The 11,416-nt window shown below is 39.3% G+C and overlaps 1 protein-coding gene across 1 annotated transcript in view; it reads right to left on the reverse strand.

Annotated features, from left to right (window-relative positions):
• TERB1 (telomere repeat binding bouquet formation protein 1) overlaps positions 1-11,416 on the reverse strand; it is a 25,136-nt gene continuing 13,720 nt past the window's right edge. Inside the window, exons 13-20 of the mRNA XM_090062433.1 lie at positions 10,041-10,099; positions 8,699-8,767; positions 7,307-7,477; positions 6,729-6,815; positions 5,023-5,139; positions 4,515-4,627; positions 1,349-1,393; positions 1-273 (exon numbers count right to left, since the gene is read on the reverse strand). Coding sequence (XP_089918559.1) covers positions 1,364-1,393; positions 4,515-4,627; positions 5,023-5,139; positions 6,729-6,815; positions 7,307-7,477; positions 8,699-8,767; positions 10,041-10,099 — 646 coding nt within the window. The 3' untranslated portion in view covers positions 1-273; positions 1,349-1,363. The remainder of the gene's footprint in view (positions 274-1,348; positions 1,394-4,514; positions 4,628-5,022; positions 5,140-6,728; positions 6,816-7,306; positions 7,478-8,698; positions 8,768-10,040; positions 10,100-11,416) is intronic.

The raw sequence follows: 11,416 nt of genomic DNA on the forward strand, positions 1-11,416 counted from the left end.
ATAAGCATTTTCACAATTATAATGTACCTAATAAATTTAAAATTACATTTAAGCTTGCAAAACAAAACTATTCTTGCAAGTGAATACTAGGTTTTGTTTTTTTCAGTGCTAGTAAAATATAAAGAATTAAATAATTTAAGTAACATCTGTAATATGCACATTAGCATTACCTAAATGCCATTTATACTATTAATTTTGTTCTTTCAAATTATCTGACAGAATACTAAGCATTCCAGAAACAGGTTAATGATCTTCTTTACTTTGTTTCTTCATCTGTAAAATGGAGGAAAAAAAAGAAACGTCAAGACAAAAACAAGAAAGAATTAAAAGAAAGACGCCTACAACTTAGCACTTATGTAGAGGAGTACATGTTAAAAACACAGTAAAAATATTACCTACAAATATTACCTTGCCCTAGGGTTGTTTTTGTTAAACCAAGGGCAATTCTGACCTTCAAAGCAGTCCAATACTGGGAGGGAAGAAAAACGTGGCTTGAAGCAACCTTAACCCATCTCCCTGCCCCCCCCCCATGCAAATTTAGTGATGAGCCTCAGAAGCACTGCACAAAAATCTCATCCTGGGTCTCTGTCACCATAAAACAGAAAATGTGGAGGAGACGTTAAAGTTAAAACTAACTAGAGTTCAAATATAAAGGATTAGTAGAAAATTACATTTCAATTACATGCATGTGGAGCCTGTGGTATTTCTTGGCAAGATCAACATTTGTCCGTCCTTTCTGAAATGGGTAGGACCATAAAATTAAATTCCAGTGATTGCCCATATTCTTTACACCACTCAAAAGATAGTTTATTTCTTCAGTTGTAAAATCTTTCCGGGGTCTTCGCTGCATCTTTTGTAAAGTTCCTGTGTGCATAGCTAATGAAGGACTTTCATTACTCTGTAAGTATTTATTTTGATTTATTTAGAAATCATGTAAAATTATATGCTAACAAAGTGAAAGAAATAATGCAAGTCTCAATTATAATTTTTAAAATAATTCTGAAGAAACAGTTACCTGCCTCAAGCCACAGCTACACTGCAAGCTTACCTTTTAACACATAGCTGTGCTATGCAGCTCGCCTGCAGCACTGCATGAAAGTGGTTACACCATCTCTGTTTCAGGAAGTAGCCCACCTGGAGCAGAGCCATGTTCTGAGGGGACAACTCTGGTTTGACAAGTTTGCAGTGTAGACATGTCTTTAGAGTAACTCTGTTTCTTCAAGATGTTCTGTATGTATGGATCCCACTTAGTTCACAAAGCCTTTACTAGCAGTGCCCATGAGGAGCCATGCAAGCACCCTCCATGGCCATTTGCTCTTCCTCAAGAGGACACAAGAGTAACACTTACTACTCAGTTTCTTCATCACTCAGGATCCAGATAAGACCAGATAAGCTGTGGGAATGGAGGGCAAGATATGAGATCCACAAGTATAGAACTTCTTGAAAAAACAGTTACTGTGGCATAAGTACCTGTTTCTTTCTCTTGGAGTACTTGTACACAAGGTTTCCACTCATGGTAATCAGCAAGTAGCAGGCATACACCAATACAGATTTTTTGGGCCGATATCGATGGCTGATTTTTAAGGAGGTGTATCAGCAAATTCCGATCTGATCCCAATATGCAGCCAGGAAGGCTGGAGACCAGTGTCGGGCTAGTAAGTCTGTTGTGGGGGAAGGGGAGGAAAGGAAGGGACATGTAGGGCCAGACTGAGGTCTCCGCAGTGAGTGAGGGAGTAGAGTTGGGGCTGAGGCAGGCACTGCCCAGTTAAGGCAGGACATGGGAAAGTCATGGCTTGTCCAGGAGTGCGGGGGGAAAGAACAGCTCCCGTCCCTGCGGGCTCCCTGGGAAGGCAAGGGGGGGGCCATGCCCTCGCATCTGCGTGCAGGGCAGGGCAGGCTGTTGCTGTGGGCTGGGGTAGCACTGGCCTCTTCCTGGCAGGGGTTTGAGCCAGGCCTGCACTCAAGGTGGGTGGTAGCGGTGCTGGGAGTGGGATCTATACGATGGAGGGGAAGGGTCTGCAGCCACCCAAGAATTCAATGTACTCCCTCTCTCAGTGCCGCTGCTGTCCACCCCACGCGCAGCCCAGCCCAGACCCTTGCCAGGAAGAGCCTGGTGCCACCCCAGCACCAAACCACAGTGGTAGCCTGCCTCACCCCATGTGCAGATCTGGGGGCACACACCCCTCCCGCGGTGCCTGCAGCGGCAGGAGTCACCTCCCCACTGGATGAGCTGTTCACGGCTCCATCTCATGCCACACCCCAGCTAGGCAGTGCCTGCCCCAGCCCCAGCCCCTCCCTCACAGGGGCCTTGATCTCCCCCCACCATGCCCCTTCTGTCCTCCTGCCCCTTCTCCCACAACAGATTACCAGCCTGATGCTGATCTCCAAGCCACCAGGCTGAGCTCCTGGCCGCATGGATGCTGCAGCTGTGTGCATGCATGGGACATTTAATCGGTGCAATTATCGGCCATACCAGCCAAAAAAAGCAGTTTGCCAATCATGCCAAGTTTCCCTATATCAATGCTGATTCAATATGGCATCAAAGTATCAGTGCACCTTTAGTAAGTAGTGAGGTCCTTTGGGCAGTGGAAATTAAGATTTCACTTGAATAATGATTGTAGAACTACTTTCCTTAGTTTGATGTCTACTCTGACACCATCATATAATGACTGGTAGACGTATGCACTATGTAGCCACTCAGCAAATCAGAATGTATGGATGCTGGTAATGTATGCTCAAAAAGCTGCCTGGGCCTGATGGAATGAGCTCTTATGCAAGTCAAAAACTTAACTTATTTAATATAATATGCTGTTCTGATGTAATCCAGTGGCCTTTTAGCTGAAATTGGTCTCACTCTGGAGAGCAGACCAAGATGAAAAATACCTCTACTATGCTATGTATATCTTTATAGTGAAGGGCTACCTTTTGTGCAGCATAAGTCATCCATATAGCATCCACACAGTGAGGTACAGAGAAACTGAATCAGGATACAGAATAAAACTAAAGTTCTATAAGATTATGCCCTTTTGGACAGGCATTAGGGACTGACTATTGGACAGAAGTAGATGTGGAAACCAGAATTGGTGAGGCTACATGGGAGCTATTAGGATTACATGAGTTCCATCCAGTCTCACCTTCCTCAGGATCCTGAAAATCACTGGAAACAGAAAAAGAAATATGTAAATTAAAGAGACTAGAATGTTATCTGATCCTGAACCTCAACTTTTTGCAGCTTTTAGTTTGTCAGTTTTTAAACTTGCATGGCAGCTGAATTGCTTTTAATTTTTTTTAATGATGTTCATGTGCTGTTTAGCATCAGTTTGTGACCATAATCCATGTTTAAGATAGATTTAGATACAATCTCTGAACCTGTTTTGGAGGCTCTGGTGTCCAAATCCTGCTAGGAACTTGAAGAGACTTGAATATAAACAACATAGAACAGGTTGAGCAGAGGAGATTCTAACTGCTCTGAACTCTGCTGGGAAAGATAGTAGAAGTCGTAGTTAGAGAGAGTGTGATGGCATTACTGAGTGAGAAGCAGTCCTACGTCTCAGTGCCATATGAAGATCAAGCTGGAAGTGCTAGTTGGTACTGAACGTTGCAATCCTAACACGGTGATAGACTTGATACAGCTCTGACTGGTGCTGACATGAATTAATCCTTTGAGTGACTAAGTTATTTTCTTCCTGGTTACCAGTGAAGAAGACCAGTGCCAAGACAACAATGTGGAACTACAGACCTAACTTGCACAGGCAGCAGAGGTCCCTGACCTCAAGCAGTGCTTGAGAGAGCCTCTGAGCTTCTTGTTACTAACTGAACTCTGTTCCATCTACTCAGACTTGCACCACAATTGGTTCCTGAAAACCATATCTAAAGGCAAACTGTTGTAACTCAGAACCGATTTTCCCATAGGAAACAATGTTATAATGGGGGATTGGTTACTGAACCAAGGCCCAATACCCTATTTTCACCAAAAAAACCCAGGAATTTTGTAACTCAGTCAATTATAAATGAGTAATATAGCTACATTAATGTATTTATATTGTAAAAAGCAATGATACTGATTTGGAAGGCCTTCTTTAAGGTGACTTTTTGAAGGGTTCTTGGCTCGAGTCTTCTCAGGAGTCTTGGCCGCAGGTTTTTCTGGAGTCTCGTCTGCTTTCTTAAAGAAAGTGTCCAAGGAAGTTTGGACAGATGTTCTCCAAGGAGATGGGTGATGCAGCGAACTTGTTCACTGACGTGACGTGACGTCAGATCAAGTGTTGTAAAACCAAAACTGACATCAGAAAGTTCAAACAGAGTGTCAATTTATAAACACTGTAAGAACAACTCAAAACGTTGTAAGTCGAGGACTGACATGGTGACGGACCTGCCTACAATGAGATCATCTGGGTCATGCTTCTTGGTGCTGGTCTCTTGCCTAAGACTATTTTGTTAAAAGAATAACTCCCATTGATTTTACAGGGATTTGTATATAAATCTCTGACAGTACTATCTGACTGTCTAAAACTTACCACATCTTCATCGAATAAGTAGCTACGTTTTCCATTCAGGCTCTCGTGATCTGTCTGGTGAACCTCTTTGATTTTCTGGCTTTTCAAGTTATTGTCTTGGACTCTCTGGAGAACTATGAAGTTGTGATGTGTTAATTAAACCTAACAGGTCTACTGTACAACTAAACATAGTACTTGTAAAGCAGCAGTAGATCTAAGAAATGGGAAAATGAATGCTGTAAAAGTCTAATCTTCAAATAATCCAAGAAAGCATCTTTTTCCCTAGCACTAAAGCTTCTTTAGAGTTACTGTGGCATTACATATGCAAGGTGTCATCTTATGAGCAGTAGAAGCAACTAATAGATGACAGAAGACCAAACCCACATGTCAATATAAGTTGATATACACTAGCATATATCACATTAAGTTCTCTCAGTAGTACACACAGATCTGGCGATCTCAAAGCTGTTAACCAGAGGCATCATTTAACCATATTAAATTATGTAATTCACTGTATAGTATTACTTACTTTTTGGACATGTAGCTGTAAGGTCATACTTTTCTGGCAACTGAATATTTTTGTTCAGCTTGACATTTCCATTTGACTTACCAGTTTTGGATTTCTTCATTGGAGTCAAAAGAATACCTTTTAAAATAATAATATGTTATTTTTTTTCCTGCACAACACAACAAACAAGGTAACATTTAGGAATTAGAATTTAAGGAAAGAACCTCTGGAATAAGAAGAAAAATTGTTCCAGTCTGAGTGATTACCTCAGAACAATTTGTTTCCCAGAAGCCCTGTCATATCAGTTATGAATTGTTAAGATAAATGTAGACAGTAACTTGGAAAAAGCTTCTGCTGGCAATATGTGTGAATAAAATAATCAAATTGGGAATCTGGAGAAGAGATAGACCACTTAGCTAATAAATGATCAGTGATTTGGAAATTGTGGACAGTAATATAGAGCAAGATGTTCAAAATAAGAGCCTAAAGTTATGCTCTCAAATAAGTGACTTGCTTTTTAAAAGTGCAGAGGACTAGTAAACTGTAATGCATGCTCAGCATCATTAAAATCTGGCCACCCTTTTAAGAGTTTAAGTATGGATATAGGAGTATTAATTTTTAGAATATCCATAGATAGAGCTGGTAAGAACATTCTTACATGCTGCAACTTGCCATTATTATGGATTTCAATTCACCAGTGGCTTTCAACCAAGGTATCACAAGACCCCCTCAGGACTGTAGTGATATAGTTGCTACTCCTGCTAGGGTTAAGTAAAACTGCCCTACCTGCAGGGCTGAAGAAGTGTGTGCCCTCTTCCTGCATTATAGTTCTTTGCTAACCTTAAAACAGGCAGGAGAGCTAGCTTGTGCTGCAGCCCTTCCCAGTCCAAACCCCCTGGCTCCCTGCCATGCTCCTTCTGGAAATACAGGTGTGTGGGACAGTTCCACCTGCCTCCTGTGCTGCCATTTCAGGAAGATACCATGCAAGGTCACACTATGAAGGGCTGCAGCACAAACTAGCTCGCCTGCCTGTTTTAGGGTTATTAGAGAACCCTAATACAGGAAGAGCACACATGTGCAGCAGCAGTTCCTAGTCTGGCTGTGCACAAGACATACAGGACAGTTTTATCAGGCAGTGGCACCAAGATGAGAACCACTAAGGTAAGCTAAGCCAGCACAACAGTGATTCTCAACTGGAGATGCTGCCACATTCAAAAAAGTGGTGGACAGGTGCTCTGACTCTAAAAAGATTGAGAAACATTAATTTAAATGGTTTAAGTCATATTTAAACCTACTGAGAACAACAGTATTACAGTAATGCAAGTGAAAAGAGAGCCAGTTCAATGAGGTATGATATATTTGAAAATAAAACTGAGGATGAAGGGAAAAAATATAACAAGGTTTATAAAACTAGTATTCTTGAGGCCTTAGGCCTTAGAGGAGATACTGTACTCCAGACCAGTTTTGAGATGGAACAAGACTTGTTTTCTAGTAAAAGCAAAAATCCTGCAATGGGTTTCTCTGGCTTCTGCTACACAGAAATGAGATACTAATTATTTAAAATTAAAATGGTACAGTGAGGGATAACATTGTAGAGCACATTATAAAGGAAAACAATGTCCATCCAGAGAATTTCATAATGAAGTTGCCCACGTGTTCAAGTACTATAGAACTATACATATAGTCAGGGCTATTTCCATGAGCATAAGCTGCAAGACTAGGCTTACTTTGGAAACTTTCCTGTGAAATTCTGCTTCTGAAGGTCGATGAGACTGTATTCAGGCTTCCTTTCTTAATTGGGGTCAACACTATTTCTGGAAAGTAAAGGACAATTATGTTATCAGCATAAATACCAACATTTAAAGAACTGCTACATTCTAAAAATCTTTAGAATTTTTTTACCAGCAAAAACCCAACATCTTAGTCAAGACGTATAATAAGCTTCTTGCATCCTTGAGGAGATGATATTAAAACAACATGCTCTTGCTCTACCATTCATTTGTATTTTACATTATTTCATTCTCCTGTCCCCAGTAGCTATAGGCAGGGACTGACTAAGGAGACAGACAGTTGGCCTCATCCTCATATTGAGAACATAAAACCAGTACTAATGAATACAGAAAAGCTCTATTATACTTGCTCTTTCCAGGGACTCAGGGTCTGATTCTGACCTCACACTGTTATGACTAGATCCAGTTAAGTGGGTGTAAAAGCATTTGGCTGAGTCTGATTCTGATCTAACTTACTAACAACCAATACATCTTAAACTACTCCCTTATGTATTACAATAATTTCTCATGATTACTTTGATAAGGTGCAGAACTACTGTTGTTACAGAAAGCCAGCTTCTTTAGTTTCTCTTTGTATCTCTCCTCAGCTTCCAGAATGACTCTGTGACGATCACACTGGTACGGACAAGTTTGCAACATCTTGCTAAAATTTTTGCTATTCAGAGATAGTCCTACTGTTACACACCCTGAAAAAGACAAGCTGGAGAAATAGCACATGTAAAAGTAGGAACAACATACATCTATCTGATAAAATGTTTTTACGTGAGTTACATAAGTTAGGGGACACAGCTGGCTATGACTGGAAAAATCTTTTCCTCCTTTCTGCCTTCCAAAATCAAGGTATGTCCTTTATATGGGGGCATGTGTATGTCAGAGAATATAGTACTTGATTTCTTAAGGGTGTGCAGTAACTCCCCAAATATGTATTCATAGATGAAATATATATTCAGAGTGTACGTACACACACACTTACTAATGCTATGACTAACAAACAATACCTTACAAGATCTTGTTTTTTCACCACATTTGACCATTTTGTTACACATGCTCATGCTCATTTATTACACTTTGTGAGGTCTTTCATTGTGCATGTGCCTTCAAGCAGCAGGAACTGCAGCAGGTGTTGCAGATTCTGAGGCTCTGTGCTGCGGTCACAGGTGGTTGAAACAATGGTATGGCCCCACTTCATTAATTCTTTGGAGCACATAACTCCAGTACAATCCATAAAAGATTATGCATGGCTACGTCCACCTTTGGTGGCAGTGTGTCCTGGCACAGATGCCTAAGCCCACCCTGTCCATCCTCTTCTCCCCACCCAGATATGCACCAATGAGGCTGCTAGAGTGTCATCACCTCACAGACGCTCTTGAGACCTCAGGCTCCAGGATACTTCAAAGAGGTCCCTGGGGATGACTGCAGGGGGGAAGCAGGTATGCTTGCGGGGGTCAGTTCTGGGACTCATGACTGCTGTACTGCAGACCCACCCCCAAGAGTCAGGGCACGAATGGAAGAGGCTCTTCATAGTAGTCAAATCTACTTAACAGACTCTCTCCCTTTTACAGATGAACAAGCAAGAACAGTTTTGTTGTCTAAGTATTTTGTGTTAATTAAAAATTTTCTCTCTTCTATTTATTAATCAACTCATCTACTTATTAACAGAAGAAAGAGATGCAGGTCTGAAATTGAGGGAGTGGGCTTTACTCAGATTGGTGAATTTTGCTAACAACAGACCAGGACATTTACAGTTTATTGGGAGCAGTGGGGGCATGATTAAGGGCTCTAGTTTTAAACTGTAGATGTGCCAGATCAGTGGTAATATCAATTCATTGATTCATTTTATTTATAGTTCTGATTGTGCATAACATGTTTTATGAAACCATAGGAAAAAGATTAAAATAAATATTTACCCATACACCTTAAATCTGACTTTTTAGGAGATGCAGAAGTAGTCTGAATACTTATTTCTTTATTTCCACCTGAACAAAGTGGAAGTGGATCTAAATTAGAAATACACACACACACACTCTTCACTAGGATCAAAAAGGTGAACTCTCTTTTTGGCAGTCATTTTTCAATGGCATACATAAAGTTTAATTTTTTTTAAATATTTTTAGAAGATATATAGATATTTAATTTACAATGATTAAAAATCATACAGAATTACCCAGGTTAAGAGCATCTCAATTACTTTGGTGTAAATCTAGATTAACTCCACTGAATTCAGGCTTACCTTTGCTTCACTGTACCCAGTCAGTCTTATTTTTCAACATGATTACACCAGTTTCACCTTATATACCTCTGCATACCAATGTAAGATATCAGACCAATTGTATTTTATATCAAATTTGGACTCTGGTCCTACAAAACCCAACTCAGAGCAGTGCCTATTCTTGATATACATCAGCATAGTTAGAGGACAATTTGCCCTCTTCTAACATAACAATAAATATAACAAATCCTTAAGTAACTCTTCCGTAATACGTCAGTAAGCTAATCATGAGTAAAGATGCCATCTAAACCATGAAATAAATACATGAAATGATTATGAATCAAAGATCAGCACTAACCCTCTATACCTTGATACTGCCTGTGCTGAAGTCACAGAAGTAGTTCGAGTGAAATCAGGTAAAACTAGTGTAAGCACATGGATAACTACAGCTGATTGCATACAATGAAGCCTAGATAAGCAATAAGTTTAACTGAGTTGCATTAAAGTAACTGAGACATTTTTAACTCAAGTAAATTAAACTTTAATGTCTTTTAGAACTATGAATAGGTTTGACATTATCCATGTGCTAGTTCACATGATTAGGTTTTTAGTTTATGTAATACTTAGTGCACAGGACAAAATGTGGTAAATATACTGAACTACTAATAGGTTTACTATCAACTTAAACTGGCTTTCAGATACAGCACAAGATGGTTATTTAGGCCAATCCTGTGTAATGTGCAATGTTCAAATTTATTTTAAGAAAAACAAACAAAACATAAGTAAAACATATTAGAACACAGAAACTAAACACAATATTCTCACTGTATAATTGTATATAATTATTGAAACATCTGAATATCTATAGTACTTCTAGAATGCGGCACATAATAGAATTAGAAATTATACGCAGTAGAATATTCACTAGATTCATATAATATTATTGTAAAGATAAGACAAACTGATCATATTTTATTTCTAACAAAAATCCATTAAACACAACTGTATCTCTAAAATAAATATATTTCAGTTGCTTTTACCTGCTATTTGTGCCTGTCGTGTGTTAAGAGTCAGTGCTGGTTGTTTAAACAAATGGTCACTGAAAAGATCAATATGTTATTAATTTAAAACCAAAGCTCACAACACAATTAATCTTCAGCCTATCATTAAATGCTTCTCAAAAAGATAAATCAGACTTACCCAAAAAACCCTGTCTGCCTTTGTCCCTAGACCAACATGGCTACAACCTATATCATTCAAAAAGGTAAAATGCTAAGTTCTAGAAACTGCACTAGTATGTGTTAATTGCCCCAAATAGCCAGGGTAGGAGAGGTGTTGTTGACATATCTTTATGGCAATTTTTAGAAGGGAAGCATGGTTATCTTTGCTACCAGGAAAATACATTCTGGATGACACTGTTTAAAAAGCAAAACTTTCTTGCAAATTGTAACTTTCTAAGTCCTAAATAGTAATGAAAACAGAACATAGGTTACATAACTATGGGCCACTTTCCATGCTCCAGAGAACTTTATGGTAGCTGTGAAGGCAAAGCACAATGTGTGCTGGAGCAGGAGCCAGAGAGTCGCATTAAAAAAAATGGATATTCAAAATGCAAGATGACAGAAGAGAACTGAAGTAAATTTGTAAATAAGAACACACTGCATATCCCTTAACCTGTTTTTTTGGGAATACTCAAAACATGTAATTAAAATGTATTGGAATTTGCTATTTACCCTAGCAATTTACCATTCACTGTCTTGCTATTTAAGGGTAGGAAAGATAACCATGAAAAACAAAAGGAAGAATAAAAGTTTGTTATGAAACTGATATATAAATCAAGATAAAGCTGTGAGTGACAGAACTCAAGTATTAACTATCCATTTTCTTCCTAATCAGGTGATTGGGAATAAGGAAAATAAGAACAGAACAAAGTTTCAATTCTGATTATTTAAGCTAAGGGTGACCAGCTTAACACAAGTGGCATGGGAAACCTACATGTAGGCACGTAGCAGACTAGAGAAAGGACAGGCACACTAAAGCAACAGATAGACAGGATGCAGAAAGCACAGCAACACAAATCAGGTAGGGAGCACAGAGAAGGGTGAAGAGAGCACAGCTGCAGATTGGGAAGAGGAAGGGGATCAGAGTGGCACTTGTGGAGGGTGCAGGGGTAATTTGTGGTTAACCTGACAAAACAGCTGGCCATCACTGATTTAAACAATACAATTTAAATTTTCTTGTAGAGCAGCTCTAAAATCTGTCCTTCCAGGTTGACAACAAGTTATGCATGTCTGCCTGCTGAAGGCAAATGATTAGAAGGTTTATTTTAGATAGTGAGACATATCATACATATTCTGGGTTTCAGTAATAGGTCAAATTCTGCTCAAAGGAACACAGTGATTTCAGTGGGACTGAC

Source organism: Crocodylus siamensis, chromosome 9 (assembly GCF_052110815.1).
Source record: "Crocodylus siamensis isolate JL-2025a chromosome 9, ASM5211081v1, whole genome shotgun sequence".
NCBI lineage: Eukaryota > Metazoa > Chordata > Crocodylia > Crocodylidae > Crocodylus > Crocodylus siamensis.